The sequence below is a fragment of the Petromyzon marinus genome, chromosome 30 (assembly GCF_048934315.1).
Source record: "Petromyzon marinus isolate PM22_M1 ecotype Great Lakes invasive population chromosome 30, UKy_Petmar_22M1.pri1.0, whole genome shotgun sequence".
NCBI classification, from domain to species: Eukaryota; Metazoa; Chordata; class Hyperoartia; order Petromyzontiformes; family Petromyzontidae; genus Petromyzon; species Petromyzon marinus.
Genome location: NC_133696.1, coordinates 12,968,404 through 12,987,956, shown reverse-complemented (window position 1 = coordinate 12,987,956; position 19,553 = coordinate 12,968,404). Strand labels below are relative to the sequence as shown.

The following is a 19,553-nucleotide window of genomic DNA, read 5'->3' as shown; positions in this document are numbered from 1 at the left end:
TGTGTGTGGCCGAAACCTGTGAAGGATTTGGCTCGCAAACCGTCGGGTTTAGGTTTTTAAAAAGTAGCCAGGTACCACGCCATAAGCCCTGTGCTGAGCCAGCACTATTCCGATTTCGCGTCCGTCACCTTTAAAGTAGTTTCATTAGCGATTTAGAACTGTTTTAGGTTACTTGTTACATAGCGCGTGCTTGACACTACCAAGTCACACGCGTTCGGTGGGGGTGAGGGGGCAATTCTCTTTCGTGTGGACACTGCGCAAGGTAACACAGATTTACAGCTCCCTTCAAATATTTTTTACCATGACTGTTTACTCATTACAAATTGCCTTTTATAGGTTACATTTGATGACAGGGATTAATCAATGTTTTATGACAGTTACCCTAAGTAACACGATTTTTCTCCCCGACTACCACTATCTTTGCTTTAGCGACCACATCTTTCTGCAAGGCCATGACACGTTTTCTCTTTGAAAATAGGTACATTTCTAAATATCACTGTCCTGCTCACAAAAACTAGGTTTGAGGGGAAGAACAGCCTTTTTCTGTACTCTTGAGGCATAACCAGCCACGTAATATCACTTACTGCGCAGGAGCAAACCAATAAACATACTCATTGCTATTACGTCTTCATTCTATCATATTTACACTTGCCCCCTCAGTACGGGGGTTGAGCAGTGACGTTATGTCAATGACGCTTGATTGGTGCGCATCTGCTCATAGTTACAGGTAGGTTCGGTTCATTTTGTATTGGTTGACGCTCTTGCTCGCGGCAAATGTTTGCACCAAAATGGTGGAACACCCTCGCAGTCGCTCCTAATTACTTACTTATCATACACGCGTGCATTTCCCCTCTCCAGCATTCTTTCGCTAAAGTCACATACATAGAAAACTATTATTTACAAACTTATTTAGTCGACATCAAAGTTGCGTGTGTACGTCCATGTGTGCGTGAGTCCCTATATATGTGTGCGTTGTGTATGTGCAAGTCCGTGTGTGTGTGCGTCAATGTGTGTGTGAGTCAATGTGTGTGTGTGACAGTCGCTGTGTTTGTTTGTGTACGTCCATGTGTGTGTGTGTGGTGTGTGTTTAAGTCGATGTGTGTGTGTCAGTCGATGTGTGTGTGTAAGTCCATGTGCGTGTAAGTCAATATGTGCGTGTGTGTGTAAGTCGATATGTGTGTGCGTAGTTCCATGTACGTGTGAGTCTATGTATGTGTGTGTTTAAGTCGATGTGTTTGTGTGTGTGTTAGTCGAAGTGTCTGTGCGTGTGGGTCCAAGTGTGTCAGTCGATGTGTGTGTGTGTTCGTCGAAATGTGTGTCTGCGTGAGTCCATGTGCGTTTGTAAGTCGACATGTGTGTGTGTAAGTCGATGTGTTTGTGTGCGAGTCGATATGTGTCAGTCGATGTGTGTCTTTTAGTCGATATGTGTGTTTGTGTAAGTCCATATGTGTGTGGGTGAGTCCATGTGTGTGTGTCTTTTAGTCCATATGTGTGTGTGTAGGTGGATGTGTGTGTGACTCTATGTATGTGTCTGTACGTCGATATGTGCGTGTGTAAGTCAATGTGTGTGTTTGTCCATGTGTGTGTGGGAGTCCATGTGTGTGTGTGAGTTGATGTATGTGTGTGTGATTCGCTGTGTGTGTGTAGGTCTATGTATGTGTGAGTCGATGTGTGTGTGCGTAAGTCCATGTGTGTGTGTGTGTGAGTCTATGTGTGTGTGCATCGATTTGTGTGTGTGTAAGTCCATATGTGTGTGTGTGTAAGTCGATGTTTGTGTGTGTAAATCGATGTGTGTGTGAGTCGCTGTGTGTGTGTGTGCAAGTCGATGGTTGTGTGTGTGTGTGGGTCGATGTATGTGTGTGCGTGAGTCGCTGTGTGTGTGTAAGTCCATATCTATGTGTGTAAGTCGATGTGTGTGTGTGAATCGCTGTGTGTGTGTGTGTAAGTCCATGTGTGTGTGAGTCGATGTGTGTGTGTAAATCCATGTGTGTGTGTGAGTCTATGTGTGTGTGTGTCGATGTGTGTGTGTAAGGCCTCTGTGGAGGAGGCTCGTGAAGGACGCTACTGGGCAGTTGGAGGCAGTCGCCCTCCAACAACAACGGAGGGCGGAGGAGCGACGCTCACAACGAGCGGAGCGCCGGGTGGCTAAAGCACAGCAGGTCGGCACAGCAGGGGGTACAGGTGGTGCATCAGCCAGTCATCTCAGTCATCTTAGACAGTCGACCCGTGGCACTTGGGTCTGCCCCGTGACCTCCTGCCAGCGGGCGTTCGACACTTCACGTGGCCTCAAGGTGCACATGGCCTGGCACAAGCGTCGTGGTGACGTCACCGTCACTTAGTGGCGAATGGCGGTTGTTGTTGTTGTGTGTAAGTCCATATGTGTGTGTGTGTAAGTCGATGTATATGTGTGTAGATCGATGTGTGTGTGTGAGTTGCTGCGCGTGTGTAAGTCCATATCTGTGTATGTCAAGTCGATATGTGTGTGTGGGTCGATGTATTTGTGTGTGTGTGTCAGTCGATGTGTGTGTGTTAGTCAATGTGTGTGCGTGGTGTGTGTGTGTAGACAACTAATATTTAACAATTAAGTTAATTTTTACAATAATGTGTCTAAGTCCATGTTTGCGTGTGAGTCGATGTGCATGTCTGCGTCGATGTGTGTGTCTAAGTCGATGTGTGTGTGGATGTCTGTGTGTGAGTCGATGTTTACGTGTGAGAGTTGATGTGCGTGTGTGAGTCGATGTGTGTGTGTGTGAGTCGATGTTTGTGCGTGTACATATGTGTGTATAAGTCTATGTGTGTATGTAAGTCTATGTGTGTGTGCGTAAGTCGATATGTGTATGTGTGTGAGTCGATGTGTGTGTGGGTCAATGTGTGTGTGTAGCTCGATGTGTGTGTGTGTGAGTCGCTGTGTGTGTGTGCAAGTCGATGTGTCTGTGTGTGTCGGTCGATGTATATGTGTAAGTCGATGTGTGTGTGTGTGTGCGTCCGTGTGTGTGTAAGTCGATGTGTTTGTGTGTGTGTAAATCGATGTTTGTGTGTGTGTAAGTCCATGTGTGCGTGTCAGTGGGTGTGTGAGTCGCTGTGTGTGAGGCGCGTCTGCTTGGAGCGGCGTGACAGGCTCGTCAGACGCATCTAACACAGGCCGTTTCGGGATGGGAGATGACGCATCGTAAATCGGCGGCTCAAACTTCTTCAGCCGTGACGGGTGCACAAACCACCGGCTTTGCCCGAATTGAATACGAATGCACTGGGGTCTATGAATATCAACAATCTCCACCGGCCCTTGCCACGGGCGATGTAGTTTGGGTGACGTGCCTACCGGCACCATGGGGCAATGGAGCCACGCCTTGTCACCTTCTCACCACGATTTGCGTGGAGGTTGCGTACCTCACAAGCGCTCGTTGGACACCTGACACCATGCCGAATTACTTATGGAGGCTTCACGAGCCTCCCTCAATCGCTTAAGGGTCACCTGCATGGGAATCGGTACGGCCGACGCCTAAACCGGTGGCCGCACACCCAATTTCACCAACGCGGGAGCCTCAGGCTCCCACCCATACATCAAATAGAAGGGTGAATACCCCGTCGAGGCGTGTGGTGCTAATCTGTAGGCGGCCAGAATACTCGGTATGTGCAAATCCCAGTCGGTTTGTGGCGCATTAACTTGTTGACACAACATGGAAGTCAAGGTGTGATGTAAGTCTCAACCATCCCGTCAGTTTGTGGGTGATACGGGGAAGTCCGAATCTTTTTAGTGCCGAGGGAATCACACACCTCCTTTAACAGCTTAGATGAAAATGTTTTACCCTGGTCAGTGAGCAACTGCTCTGGTGCACCCTTGTCCAGCACTTACCACTGCAGAAAGGCTTCGGTTATGGACGCCGCCGATTGGTCAACCAATGGTCAACCAATGGCCATGCCATTGGTTGACCAACGGCGTGGCCATTGGTCAACCCCCCTTAGCAAATATTTGTGCCCCTTCTGGGTAACGGGAAATGGACCCAAAATGTCCAATGCCACTAAATTGGCTGACCTGAGAAACTTTTATGGACTGCAGCACCACCTTGTACGGTTGCGCGGGTGCTTTCCGACTTGCAAATTCAGAGCAAGTTTCAATGAACAAGTGCACATCAGTCTATACCCTGCCAATAGAAATCTTTCTTTAAAGTCAACGACGGTTTCCTTACTCCCAAATGCATCAATTTATCGTGCACCGTGTGCACAAACTTGCCTCGCAGGCTTGTGGGCACAACAATGCAACATCTTTGAAGCTCGACTTCCCATCGCAAGAGTCCATCCATGAGCCGTAAAAAGGGGCGCTCAACTGACCTCAGCGTCTGGGAAGCCTGGCGCCGAAACCTGAACAGGGAGGCATCCGCTACCTGTAGGCGTCCCCACTCACTAAGGTTGAGCCCCAAAATGCGATCGTCTGGCGCGCACACCATGCCTGTCGGGCCCACCATGCCTGTCGGGCCCGTAACAACTGTATCAGGGCCATCTGTAATGGCGGCCCACATCGCGACGAGCCCGCCACACACTTGCATGAGTCGGTCAGCGGTGGTAGGCGCGGGTCCAATGGGCCATTTGGCCGGAGGGTTAGTCTACACGCAGAGAGTACTGGAGCGCAGCATGGTCAGATCGAACAAGGAAGTCCCTGCCGTACAAATACGGACGATACAACTGCATAAAGTGGACCATGGCCAGCAGCTCCCTGCGTGTAACACAATACCTCTGCTCAGCAGGGGACATAACACGGCTGCTGTACGCCACCACTCTTTCCACTCTGTCGACCACCTGGGACGACAAGACGGCGCCTATGCCCGTATCACTAGCGTCCGTGTCGAGGATGAACGTCTTATAGAAATCCGGGTAAACAAGCGGCGGTGCATCGGCCAACGCGTCACGAAGAGCTTCAAAGGAATTCTGCTGTGCTTTGCTGCAATGGAACTTGTGTCCTTTAGCTGTTAACTCATGGAGCGGTTTCACGATAGTTGCGAAGTTTTTAACAAACCTGCGGTAGTACGAGGCAAAGCCCACAAAGCTGCGGACCTCCGACTGATTTGGGGATTGGCCACGTACGCATGCAGCTCGTCTTCTCTGGATCAGTAGCGACTCCCGACGCGCTAACCCACATGACCGAAATAATTAACAGACGTAGCAAATTAAATTTTTGTGGTTTTAATTTCAATTTAGTGTCCCGTACCCAGGAGAAAACAGAGCGCAGACGCCGCAAGTGTTCATCGAAATTTCGCCCGAAGACAATTATGTCATTCAAATAAATAAGGCACAATTCCCATTGCAATCCCGACAAAACCAGTTACAGAAGGCGGTGAAAGGTGGCCGGCGTGGAATGGAGTCCCATCAGAAGGACTTGAAGTGATACAACCCCTGTGGCATACGAAAAGCCGTTTTTGGTTTTGATTCCTCATCCAAAGGCAATTGCCAAAATCCCGACAAAAGATCGAGGGTCGAGAAGAAATGCGCACCGGACAAGGCGTTCAAAGAATCGTCCATGCGCAGAAGTGGGTAAGCATCTGCCACAGAATCCTTAAGTTTTCTGAAATCCACACAAAATCACAACAAGCCATCACGCTTTTTGACTAACACAATGGGCGCCCCCCAAGGGCTGATGGAGGGAGAGACAATGTCTTGCACCAACATCTCGTCCACCGTCTGCTGAATGCAATCTTTTTAATGCGGGCACATCTTGTGGGAGTTCAATCGAATCGAGTGTGCATCCCCTGTATCAATATGATGCTGTAATAGGGTTGTCCGGCCAATATCGTATTTGCCGTCACTGAAAACATCCTTAAACTCATACAAAAGCCGGCGAAGTCGCACCTGCTGCTCGGCTGTCAATTCCCGATTTTCCTCACAACCGCCGCAGCATCGCATACCGGCCGAGCCTGTGCCAACTCCCCTGACATGCATGCCCTGTGTTCCATACCCACGGCCGCCGTCGCATGTGCCAATACGGTGCCTTCCTGAATAACAATCGGCGTATGCCCCACATTAACGACTTGAATAAAGGGGTCACTGTTCGTTGACACCACAGTCAATGCCCCTACCAAAGAGGGTGTCCGCGACACCGCATTCGAGGGGTCAACAAGACTCCCTTCCCCGGGTTCACCAAGGGCAAGTGTTTACGCAGCCGTAATGGCACAAGCATCTGCGTGGCTGGTGGAACGCGTACCGTGCGGATAGCCTACACATCATTGATCGCGGTATACTTCGTAGATGTTGTCAAAAATTTTAGACACTGCCCCGAAGGCACCTCAATACAGCCCTTATCCAGCCGAATGTTAAGGGGCATTCTAGGCAAAAAATCTGCTCCCAATAAGCACGGCATGGCCAAAGTTGTGGAAACCAAAACAGGGCCATCCATGCATACATCCCATATTTGTATCGTAACAATCATTCGACCCACAATCCCAAGACTTGCTCTAGTGGCCGGGGTGAGGCCGGAAACGAACGAAAAGTTGGCAATGATATGAGGGTAGCCGACGCACCCGTGTCGATCACCACTCGGACCTCTACTCCCTGAATAAACGCCATAACGTCCGACGAACCCGGCGCAGCACCGAACGCCCGATATGCCAACGCACACCATTTACTATCATCATACAACCTGTCAGGATGAGTGGTTACAGGGCAACATGACGCGGATGAGTGATGGGAATGAAACGGCCATGTGCATGATGTGTCGTGAAATGCCTGTGGTCCTCGGGACGAGGAGAAGTTGACGCCGTAGGTTGCAGGAGCTCCCGGCGGATCGCCAACATGCAGCTGGCAGTTACTGGTGATGTGGCCCGTCCGCCCGCAGTAGTAGCATCCGTGCGAGGCATAGCCCCTCAGCGGTCCGCGACGTGGTGGCCACCCAACCGGCGACCGACCTCCCCGCATCTCTGCATGTCGTGGACTTGAAGACCTGGTTGCGTATCCCGTGCTGCTGTCGCTGGCCATCGAGTCCCCTTCCACCATTGTGCACACTGTTGCAGCTGGCTCTTCCCTGAGTCCCAGATGCACTGGAATGTTCTTCGCAACTTGGAGGGATGAGAGGTTGTCGTCGGCGGTGACGGAGAGGACGTTCCCCAACTCTTTCGCCACAGTCAATCGCCGTTCCAAAGCGAGCGAGTCGAGAGCTGCCCGATCCATGGAAGGATAGGCAGCCCGCCTGAGGGCTAACAGAGCGCTGTGGAATGCCAGGGGCGAATCCGTGTCACCCCACTTTCTGAGCTGGAACTTCTTTCGGATGGTCGACGGTGGTGCGTAAAGAGCCGCCATCGCAGCACAGGCACTGGCGAGTGACGATCGATCGGCCTCGGGGATGGAGTAGAAGGCGGCCAACGAGTCATCATCAAGGGCCGTCGGCAGGGCCCGCAACGCCTCGTGCTCCGACCACTTGATGGAGCGATACTCTGCTTTGAAGCGGAGATGAAATGCCATCCAGTCGCCCTCGGTCGCGGAGAATGCGTGGACCTGTGGCAGCCGGCACAACGGAGCTGAACACACCGTCGGCGGAGTAGATGCAGAGTCCAACGTGGCCGCTGCAACGGCGGGCCCCGTGCCCGCTCGCTCAGACACGATCGGCGTTGTTGAAGCGACGTGAAGAGCAGTCGCATCCGTCGCCACCCCCGTAGACGTCGTCCGGCCCGCCGCCATCAGCATGTTGACATGTACGTAACGACAACGTCCCGCCAACTCCGTCTCGTTGCGCTGGCCGGAGTTTCCCCGCGCTCAGTCACTTGCGCCGAGGGCAGCCGATCCACTGGTTCCACCGGCTGAGCAACAGCCTCGGGAGCCGTGTTGGGAACCACCTCCTCGTCGTCGGAAGTGTCGACGGGTAAGTTCTTCCTCTTAGCCGCCTTCTTTGACATGGCTGCGTAGTTCTTTACCACTTCGACACCAAATGTAGTGTTTTTATTTCACGCGGACAACTTCTTCTTTTTCTCCTGTGTCACTTTTTATTGAACAGAACTCCTCGCGTTCAACACCACCACCACGTGACTCCGTCGTAACTCTCCCACTTGCGCTGCTCGCCTCGCTCGCTCCGCTCTCTCACTCTCCTAGCCTCTCTACTGCTAGCCTGTCTGCCACGCTCCGCTCGCTTCGCTCTCTCCGATGATGGCCTACCACTACATACTCTGATAGCTTCCCACCCTACACTCTGCTAGCCTCTCCACTGCTAACCTATTACTATACACCCTGTTACCTTCTCTACTGCTAGCCTTCCGCTATACTCTCTGCTAGCTTCTCTACTGCTAGTCTTTGCACACTCACACTTAGAATTCCGCTAGCTTCTCTACTGCTAGCATTTCTACCCTCGCCTCTCCAACCTCGCCCTGCCTCCAGTGGGGGTTCAGCCATCACCGCTGAAGAGGGCGAGGTGTGGAGAGCGGGGCCTTGGACTTCTCTTGTCTTTCCTCTTGTCTTCACTCCGACCAACTCAACTCCCTCCTCACACGCTCCCGTATTTATCCTCCTCCTCATTAACTCCTCTCCAATTAAGCTGGCGACCTCCCGTCGCCTCACGCCCATGGTTTCTGCCGCTATCGCCTCAATCTCCTGTCAACCTGGCAGCCAGCCAATCACTGTTATGCATCTTAATTGGCCGTCTCCTTTCCATTGCTCTCTCTCGCAGCACTTGTTCGCCCTGATGCGACCTCACTGTCTGTAACTCGCACATGAATGCACACCGTTTGCAAATCCCCGCGCGCGTTACTCCACGACATATGTATGTGTGTGTGAGTCGATATGTGTGTGTAAGTCTATGTGTTTGTGTGTGTCGATCCATGTCTGTGTGTGTGTAAGTCGATGTGTGTGTGTCTTTTTCGTAAATATTAAAACACAATTTATTTACTTGCAAAGTAAACTAATTGTATTTTGTCATTTGCGATACAGTCAGATAATACGACAAATCACTAACATTAAACACTCAGTCGTTCATAAAAGGTGAAGGCGGTATAGTACTATAGTCATAGAGCAAGTGCACAATCACTGAACCGGAATTGATAGCTTGAAAGCATTTAGCGCGGGGCCCGCAGCATATAATACTTTTACTACTAGGATAATCCGGCACTGACTACCATGTAGACCAAACGCAGACAAATCTCTCAGTCAGCCTCCGTCCGTCAACACTGCGATTAAGTTGAACACAAAACCGGTTTCGCATATCGGTACAAATAAATTTCTGCCACCCCGTACATAGATTTCAATGTTTTTCCGGACCGTCCGGGTCAAACCCGGAACAGGTGGCAACTCTCATTAAGCCATAGGCTGCAAGACAGAGAGACACGAGGAGACGGAGGGAGGCATAGCACCCCGCACAGCCATCGACCCCGCACGGCAGCACACGTGGACGTTCGACAGCCGAGCTGATCAACAACAACAACAATAAGAGCCGCCGTTCATCACTCAGCGGCGATGACGTCACCACGTCGCCTGTGCCATGCCAGGTGAAATTTGAGGCCACGTGAAGTGTCGAAGGCTCGCTGACAGCAGGTCACGGGACAGACCCAGCAGGTGCCATGGGTTGACTGACTGAGATTACTGGCAGATGTTGCGTTTTAACCGTCCGGCGTTCCGCTCGTTGTTGTGAGCATCGCTCCTCTGCCCTCCGTTGTTATTGGAAGGTGACTGCCTCCAACTGACCAGTAGCAGCGTCCTTCACGAGCCTCCTCCACAAAGGCCGATCTTGACAACACTGGTACGAACCTTGGGCAAGTCCACTCAGCTCCACATCCTCCTGTACCACATCAGTCAATGTCTTCTCCAGCCCGTGCAGTGCCCGTTTATCACCCTCGAACCGGCCAAACAGAAGCTGCTTGTGCATGCGGTGGGCTGGGTATGCGGGATCCATGACCCAGCGGAGCTCTCACAGCAGGCCACGTGCACTGCTCTTGAAACCCTGCACTCTACACGACACGAGCAAGTCGAGCGATCCACAATGGGAAGTATAGTTGATAAGTAAATTCAACAACACGTGGAATCGTTGTAAAGGGCGCCACGGTGATGAGATGTTAACTACCTAGCCTGGTGTGGAGCAGGTCGTGAGATCCATCGCGACCCTGACGCCTGCAGTATATTTGGAGTTTGCATGTTCTCCCCGTGGTCGCGTGAGTTTTCACATTTATAAACATGCGTTCAGAGTATTTGGCTGCTATACATTTCCACGTGATAAGCCACTTCGCTGAGCTATCATTTGTGACCAGGTCGCTTCTGAACAAAAGCTATAAGTAGAAATTGCAACATGTCATGCTTAAGTCGCAACTAATACATCTGCGATACTAAAAGTTAGTAGCAGGGTGCTTAACGTTTTTGGACTGCGATCGCACACTTTCCACTTGCATACTGATACGGGTTTGGGTTAGTTTGCGTAAATATTTACGTGAATATTTACATGAATATTTATATTTACGCAAATATTTACAAAACCCTCTATTATGGATAATATTGGTCGCGAAAGCCTACATCTTAAACGTTTGTCATTTGAAGGCCCACTAAAAATATATACATTCCAAGTTGTGTCTCTTCGCTCATAGCAACTTAACCGTTCTCCCAATGTAAACCATCGCTAACGTCAGGATGTCTGGATACCTCGCACGCCACTGCGAGGTGATGGAGCAAGTCAAGATGATGAATGAAGGGAGCCAAGTTCCCATGCAGCTCCCCTGTTTGTGCGCCGGGTTACTGGGTTACCAGCCGTCTCTTATCAGCACTAGATACACACACAGAAAAAAGGGCACTGCCACATTTCAAGATCCCACGAGATCGCCTTTCTGTTTTTGTTTGAACGTTGCAGTCACCCGTCAGCAGTAGCGGCAGCAGCGGCTGAATGCTCAGTAAAGAGACAGCTCCTGCTCCTGGAGTGTGAAAGAATCACGCACTCCACTCGCACGGCACGTCCTGGAGTCTCATGCATTTCGTGGGCAATTCCAATTCAAGTTCGAATAGCCCACGAAAAGTGCCAAAAGGTTTTCAAAAAGGGAGAATTGCGAGTGCATGTCGTATACACCGTCGGGTTCAGAGAGCGTCAGGGTTTATATAGCACAGTTCTGAGCTTGAGGTTATGAAGTGCACTGGTGTGTCTACCATCGTCTGCATGTATACAGCATGAGTCCAGTGGACGTTCCCACACCACTATGTACTGAGACGTTACACCATCTATTAAGGCAGTGGTTCCTCTTTTTCTTAACCTGGGGTGCACGTACCCCCTGGGGAGGTGCGAGATGCTGTGGGGGCCGACGTCCGCCCCACCGCCATCGCTGGGCAGGTGGGGTGCTACGTTCGCCCCCTCCACTCCCTCCACCGCCTTGCTCAGCTCCCGCCGGGCCTCCACCGAACGGGTTATCGGCCCTCCCGTGCTCGCGCCCTCTCGGAGAGACATGGCTGAATGACTGGCTTACCGCCGTACAGGATTAGTCCTCACTCACTCGTACACACCACCCCTAAGGCTAACGTGGTGGCGAGCACGCGCGCACCGGCGGGCGGTTTTATTCCAACCCCCGCCGGCACTAAGACTAGCACTAAAGTGGCTGCACGAACACGCGCGCGCCGGCGAGCGGTTATATTCCAATACGCGCTTGCACCACAGCTGATGCTCAAGCAGCTGTGCGAGCATGAGCACGCCAGTGGGCGGTTATATTTTACCCCGCGCCCGCACTAAGACTCATGCTAAAGCGGCTGCGTGAACACGCGCGCGCCACGCACACTCAAATCACAAACACTGCACAGATGCTCTGTGCTAACGCTTTTATTCCCGGCGCAAAACCCTGCATTGCCTGGAGGGAATATTCTGCGAGCAGAGCCTATCCTACTACTATCAAATTCCTCAGATACTCACACACCCTATTACGTACCTCACGGCCACACTCATGGTGTCGCACGGACGCTGTGAGAGTCGAAGGGACGGAGATGAGAGTCGGTCTGGGTGGCTAAGGGGTCGGAGATGAGAACTCTTGAACAGTTTTTCGCTCCCTCTTTTATCCCCTTGACTTTGTAAATCCAGAGCTACGTCAACTGTTTCTCTGCCCTTACATTGAGCGTTACATTACGTTATTTTTAAGCCCATTGTCTCTTTACCTGTACTTATTAAATCCTGACTCAGCCTGTTCAATCTGGAAGAGTGCCCAGCTGGCGAATACACACCCGGCTAGTGTGTACTTGGTCTGTAGTGCTGGGATCCCCTGACCTCATCGTTTGCTCTGCTTGCTTAATATTTCACCCCAGCCCCCTTCCCCGATGTCGTGCATGAATCATTGCGGCTGGTCCAGTGAACCTTTGTGCGCCCATACAATTGTATTGAGTCCAACTGAGTCGCAGACGTTGTCTTGGGAGCAACACGTTTTATAAATCTTAGCACAACGTTACTCCAAGCTATTAACACAACATACTCTCGGGTGGGGACCACCCAACTAACCACGCTACGGCAGAACTAGACACGGTTCCACTATCCCGGTCCAAACCACAAGCTGGGTCCCGGACCGCATGGCTGGAGGCTTTTTCAAGCTTGACGTGGATCTCCTGCCTCTCCAACAGTACGAACCCCGAGCCCCTCTCAGGGCTCCCCTTATATCGGGCCAGGCTGGGGCTGGCTCCGCCTCTCGCCCCGCCTACCTTCTCAGTCTCTCTCGCCCTTGCCCGAAGGCTCTCGAGAGTTCTTCTTGGACCATGTGACCACCCATTGGCCCCCGCCACCAGTGGCCCCCTCCAGTATCATCCGGTCACGTGTCCCCAGGTCAGCCAGAGTATCATGCCCCCAACATAACCCTAGCTGGCTGACACTCTCTCGCTCTCCCAATGGGAGCCCGCACCGCACGCTGTGCATGGTGTCACCGCGCTTAACCAGCGCTCACCCAAGCCCGCACTAGGGCCAAAAGGCGCCTTTTGGCGTCATCTGGTCGAGCACCAATTGGGTCGAGGCTCAAAAGAAACCCGTCCCTTGGTGTGGACCAATCAGTTTCAAGGACAATGCATATTTAGAATGTTAATAAATACATAGGGTTTGATGAAAAAAAAAAAGTATTTGTAACTAACGTGCCCGTGCTTAATATGTGTTTTCGGTGATTTACCTTCTAGGCCAAAAGGCGCCTTTTGGCGTCATCTGGTCGAGCACCAATTGGGTCGAGGCTCAAAAGAAAGCCGTCCCTTGGTGTGGACCAATCAGTTTCAAGGACAATGCATCCTATATTATCATAGTATGTTTTTTGTTTGCATTTTGACTGCAGGTATTGTGGTTAATGCAGACATGAATCCTTGTAAAAAGGTTTCAGTTTTGTTGCCAGAAAAAGGGGAAAACCCCTATTCTTATATTCTAAATATGTTTATGATTGAGAACCAAGAGGGTGCAAGGCTGCAGTAAAGGTTAAGAACCACTGCAAGCATCAAGCTCTGGACAACGCGTGTACATTTCTTCAAAACAACAAAGTTACGAAACATTCAAGCAACTTCATTCACCGCAAGCAGGAAATAAAACTGAAGATCATGCGGGCGGAGCCGGGTGTAGCTGGTGTGCGTGTAGTCAATAGCGAGGAGTGGTGTAGTTGGTGTGCGTGTTGTCACAAGCACGGAGTGCCGCACTGAAGTGTCAATTCGTGGCGTTGCACCTTTGGGCAAATGTTGCTCAACGTGGGGCAGATGAAGCCGCGCTGAGCGATGACTGCGTGCAAAGGAATTCGCAGAACGAGTCAGCCTTAGATGTGTTGAGTCGAGTGCGACGGTTCATTTCACACATCTAGGGCGCGAGTCGTAAACACGGCGACCTCTGGCTTTGGTGGAAAGTTTCACCGGTCGACGTTTTTGTCTTCGTGTGAGCTGTGTAACGCGCCAACCCAACGACAACGTTGGGGGCGCGGTCGGGGGTATTCAACTCGGCACCATAATTTCACGGAGTAGAATCCCCACTGATAGAACGAAGCGATGCGGTTTCACCCAACCCGACACGTGAGTGTGTCTGCGCGTGTCGTGCGCGCTTCATGGGCCAATGGTAAGCATCGCGGTGAGCGCCACCCCTGCGACCCGAGTTCGATTCCCACTCACAGCCAACATCAGTGGCGACTATCTGATCGTGGTCGACTCAGCCTCAAATAAGTACCTGGTGTGTAAACATCGCCACGAGGGACACAAAGGCGGCCGGGCGTGGAGCTGACCACCCACCCCCCTCTTGCACTGTGTCGGCCTACATAGGTGATACTCACTCACAGCACTTGTTAAGGCTATACAGGGGATCTTTGTCTTTGCACGTTGCCGAGGTGGTCGATAAAGCGTGGAATGCCTTGCACCCTGCGGGATGACTCGATGCGTGGCTGAGATGCCAGCACGAGCTACGATGCGACGTGACAGCAAGCTACGCTGCACTCAAATGTGGACCATGCCTGCGTCGGTGGGGAGTTCGCATGGCACAAGCTCTCGAGGCTTCCCAAAGTGGCACTACTCAGGTTATCAACTCAGATTGGCACTACTCAGGCTATCAACTCAGATTAGTGCTACTCAGGTTATCAACTCAGATTAGTTCTACTCAGGTTATCAACTCAGATTAGTGCTACTCAGGTTATCAACTCAGATTGGCACTACTCAGGTTATCAACTCAGTTTAGTGCTACTCAGGTTATCAACTCAGATTGGCACTACTCAAGTTATCAACTCAGATTAGTGCTACTCAGGTTATCAACTCAGATTAGTGCTACTCAGGTTATCAACTCAGGTTGGCACTGCTCAGATTATGAACTCAGATTAGTGCTACTCAGATTATCAACTCAGATTGGCACTACTCAGGTTATCAACTCAGATTGGCACTACTCAGGTTATCAACTCAGATTGGCACTACTTAAGTTATCAAATGACATTGGCACTACTCAGGTTATCAACTCAGTTTAGTGCTACTCAGGTTATCAACTCAGATTGGCACTACTTAAGTTACCAACTCAGATTGGCACTACTCAGGTTATCAACTCAGATTGACACTACTCAGGTTATCAACTCAGATTAGTGCTACCCAAGTTATCAACTCAGATTGACACTACTCAAGTTATCAACTCAGATTAGCACTACTCAGGTTATCAACTCAGATTAGTGCTACTCAGGTTATCAACTCAGATTGATACTACTCAGGTTATCAACTCAAATTGGCACTACTCAAGTTATCAACTCAGATTGGCACTACTCAAGTTAGCAACTCAGATTAGTGCTACTCAGGTTATCAACTCAGATTGGCACTACTCAGGTTATCAACTCAGATTAGTGCTACTCAGGTTATCAACTCAGATTGGCACTACTCAGGTTATCAACTCAGATTAGTGCTACTCAGGTTATCAACTCACATTGGCGCTACTCAGGTTATCAACTCAGATTAGTTCTACTCAGGTTATCAACTCAGATTGGCACTACTCAAGTTATCAACTCAGATTGGCACTACTCAGGTTATCAACTCAGATTGGCACTACTCAGGTTATGAACTCAGATTAGTGCTACTCAGGTTATCAGCTCAGGTTGAACGACGATGATTGGGTTCATCCCAGAATGGAATTTGTGCACGAAACCTTCAGACTCAACAAGTGAGTTATTGGAAGGCAATTTTAGGATCCGGTATAGATGTTTCGGCTAGGTCACGTATGAATCTGGCCAAATTGTTGTAAAACCCTAACTTAACGAAACAAATTGAATTGTCGAGTGGGAAGTATTTTAATGCGCCAATTATTATTGTTCCAGCTCACTGGTGAGTTGAGAAAAACATTTACAGCCCAATTTAACGATTAAATGCGTGACTTGTTGATTTAAAATGCGCCAAGCATCATGACGACAAGATGCAGTAAGTCAGAATAACACTTTAACCCTCAACAATAACTCAAACTCCTTTTGAACCATCAGAATGTGAGCCACGTGCCATAACCACCGGACCGTCCAGTCAAATTGGTTTTGCCACACTAGCAGAACCATTTTTGATAACACCGGAATTGTTCTGCAGTCGGAAAAATCAAGTCACGCCACTGCAATTCAAAGTTCGGGGCAAGAGATGAGTGAAACATCCACTGGACCTTTCATGGGCAGCAATCAGGGTGGTGATGCGGCCCAGCGGTAGCTCGCTTGCCGCTTGCAGCAGAGGCTCGCGGATCGAGCCCTGTGGCCACCCTGGTTATTATGGTGGCGAGATGTTAACTACCTCGCCTGGTATACAGGTAGTGGGTTTGATCCCAACTCTGACGCCTGCTGTATATTTGGAGTATGCGTGTCTCCTTCACCATGGTTGCGTGGATTTTTCTACTGTTCTGGTTTTTCCCTCCACATTTATAATCAATGTCACGCGTTTAGAGTATTTAGCTGCTATAAATTTCCACACGATGATAAGCCACTTCGTTGAGCTATTATTTGTGGCCAGGTCCCTTCGGAAAAAGAGCTATATCGCTCAGTGGGCCTTACTTGGTATGATAATACTGTTTATGGTTTCATAGTTTTTAGTTGTATTACTGCGGGTGTATTGACTGTAACATCCCAATGCACTGTCTGCGTCACAGTGAACATGATAGATTCCATGACGCAAATGACTCAAATAGGAGTACACATGGCAACATCGCGCCCTACTGGCAGACTAAATCTGTCTGTGAAACGTAGCGCCTTCGAAATAGCTCTGCACTACAAGAATGGTGCGAATTCCAAATGTAATAATTATCATTATTATGTTTGCACTACATAATGGTAATTATTATATCTTTTAGCGTCTATCATGCACGCATTATACTTGCCCACTTGGCTTACAATTGTTTAACCGGTGTGAATTTTCTGCAAAATGTTATTGACAATGTAACATAGATGACATAAAGCTGCAGAGGTGTTTGGTGACATCGAGAACATTAAGGGCGTTACGACATGAGCAGGCGTCCGTGTCACCTTAGAGGAATTGTAGATTATATATTTTTTTAATGGAACCTTTATTGATATACGCAGCACACTCCCATTACACTTCATATTCCACCCAGCGCAAAGAGTCACCGTGGGATATTTCATTGCACTGCGTGTGGGAGAGAGCAGATCAAGTGACCTCACTCGCCACGAGTGCAATCCACGCCGCGCTGCGCTCGCGTATTCCGTGGGCTGTGTACGTGCGCGGGCGCATGCCGGAGTGCTCGTGCCCGAGTGGATGTTTTGTCTCGGTGGAAATGAGAGATTGTGAGATCGGAAGCGAGAGCCTTCCGTCAAAAGATGGGTGGGGAGGGAAATGAGGGCTGCAGGAGGAGGGAGTCCGGACAGGAAGGGAGGCGGTAAGAGCTGCCGATTCACGGACTGTACAATATCTCGCTCCGCGCAGCCGTTCATTGACGATGCCATTGATTGCTTTGTGAGCTCAGCCCGGTGAACCCAGCCGGGTGATCCCTGATGGGTGATCCCAGCCCGGTGAACCCAGCCGGGTGATCCCTACTGGGTGATCCCAGCCCGGTGATCCCTGATGGATGATCCCTGCCGGGTGATCCCTGATGGGTGATCCCTGCCGGGTGAGCCCAGCCCGGTGATCCCAGCCGTCAGCACAGGAAGCCAGAGAAGGCCATTCCCAGGGTACAGCATGACGAGTGCCCGGTTACAGCGATTTTGTGTCACAGGTAATTTCTGTTAAATCGGAGTGGACAGAAAACCGACTATAAATTAGTTTTTCTAAGTAATTAAATAACAGTGTTGTGGGTTTTTTTATGAGGATGCGATATTAATTAATAAAATGTTGTCAACAAGCCACCTTCAACATTATTAGGGGCACCGCGGTGGCGAGATGTTAACTGCCTCGCTTGGTATACAGGAGGTCATGGGTTCGATTCCGACACTGAGGCCTGCTGTATATTTGGAGTTTGCGTATCTCCCCGTGCTCGCGTGAATTTGTCTCCGGGTCCTCCGGGTTTTCCCTCCACATTTAGAAAGATGCGTTTAGAGCATTTGGCTGCTATACATTTCCACATAATAAGCCACTTTATTGGGCTAACATTTGTGGTCAGGTCGCTTCTGAAAAAAACCTGTATAGGGGCCGTCCATAAATGACGTCACGCGATTTTTGACCTCCCCCCCCCAATCGTCACACGGCGTCACAAAAAGTCAGACCCCCTTCAAATATGACGTCACAAAGCTCTGCCCCCCTTCCCCCCAAAAAATAAAACATATTTCAAATCGCTATAAGCTATTGTCATTGCAATGCGTATTTAATGTGGTGCTGCACTCTGTTATAGGAGAAAACATTTAATAAAAAGTCTATTTAATTAAGTAGAACGTGTTGTTTATATTTATTTAAAGTTGCGCATTTTGATGTGACGTCACATTTCTCAAACCCCCCCCCCCATCGTCACAGTCACAAATGTTTGACCCCCCCCCCTAGGTGCGTGACGTCATTTATGGACGGCCCCATAGCTAAGTGGGCCTTACCTGGTATAGATACCGACGGCTTGCAGAACAATATAGAAATTCTAACGTTGTATTTGTATGCTCACGTGTTTTTTTCTCTAGTGCTGTTATTAGGTTAATTCTAGTTTGCATGTTTCCTTTAACGGTCTACACACGCCACGATGATCTTTTAAAGCCACAGTGACACCGTTCTACCTTCGGTGACCTCTGAGCACTGCGCACGGGGGGGGGGGGGGGTGACCAATGGAGGAGGCGCTGCAGGCAGTGGAAATTGCGTTCAGGAAGGGATCGCCAGCAACTTGAGCTTTGCAGAGGACGTGGGTCTGCCGCTGTCTGAATCGCCTGCTGGACAAATGCAGAGGGTCCCAGTCTGGGTGTAAAGCAGCAGCAGCAGGGGACTCGGTGTGAATGTTCACGTGACAGACGTGAACTCCGAGCGGGGGAGTTGGGGAACTACATTCTTGTCACCCTCTTATCAGTGCGCCCACCTTATTACAGACCAATTCAGGCCTTATTGGTCACCCCGTGCCCCTTATAAACATCAACGTTCAGCCTACAAAGTCCCATCACAAGGGAGAATCGCAAACAGGTCCAAACGGCTGTACGCCGTTTGGACCTGAACACTCAAGAATTGTATTCGCCTTAGCAGAAAAATGGACATCTGGAAAATGAAGACAATCGGCCACTGATAGACAAAAGATAAATACACGGAGACAGAGACACAGAGACAAGACAGAGGCACAGAGACAAGACAGAGGCACGGAAACAGAGGCAAGACAGAGACTCAGAGACAAGACTTAGAGACGGAGAGAGTTTAATCACAACTACGACATCGACAGAACGTTGACGCACAGCCACGACTCCACACAGCGCCGCCGCCTCCTCTCACCCATGTCGAAGCCATGAATGGCTCAGCGTGGCTGCTCCTCTTCCATTCTCAAAACGAGCTGAGGATGGGTGAGGGGACGGGGGGGCTCCGTCATTGACTCGGACGCGACGTCAGCGGAGACACAGCAGCTGCCACCCCCACTGCGAGGAGGAGGTGGCGGCGGAGCCTCCTCCTCCTGCGCGCCCATTGCTCGGCGCGGGGTGACGCGGGCGGAGGGAACGAGAAGAGAGCGGCGAGAGGAGGAGGAGGGGGGGGTCGGTGAGTTGGGGGGGGGTCGGTGAGTTGGGTGACGC

The 19,553-nt window shown here is 50.4% G+C and overlaps 1 protein-coding gene across 3 annotated transcripts; it reads right to left on the bottom strand.

Annotated features, from left to right (window-relative positions):
- Positions 1–5,162: 5,162 nt before the first annotated feature.
- On the bottom strand, positions 5,163–19,391 carry LOC116947623 (uncharacterized). 3 transcript variants are annotated; one of them, XM_076070765.1, is made up of 3 exons: positions 19,261–19,333; positions 11,211–18,713; positions 5,163–9,914 (listed from the first exon to the last, which is right to left on the bottom strand). In XM_076070765.1, exon 3 carries the CDS (start codon positions 7,666–7,668, stop codon positions 6,415–6,417), a length of 1,254 nt encoding a protein of 417 aa, XP_075926880.1. In that variant the 5' UTR covers positions 7,669–9,914; positions 11,211–18,713; positions 19,261–19,333; the 3' UTR covers positions 5,163–6,414. The 3 variants fall into 3 exon arrangements, with proteins under 3 accessions (XP_075926880.1, XP_032819474.1, XP_032819477.1); XM_032963583.2 differs by lacking the exon at positions 11,211–18,713 and having other exon boundaries at positions 19,261–19,391; XM_032963586.2 differs by lacking the exon at positions 19,261–19,333 and having other exon boundaries at positions 11,859–18,639.
- Positions 19,392–19,553: the final 162 nt, after the last annotated feature.

What these genes read in the sequence shown, in the direction of transcription:
- LOC116947623 (XM_032963583.2), bottom strand. Translation starts at nt 7,668, where the DNA reads ATGCTGATGGCGGCGGGCCGGACGACGTCTACGGGGGTGGCGACGGAT.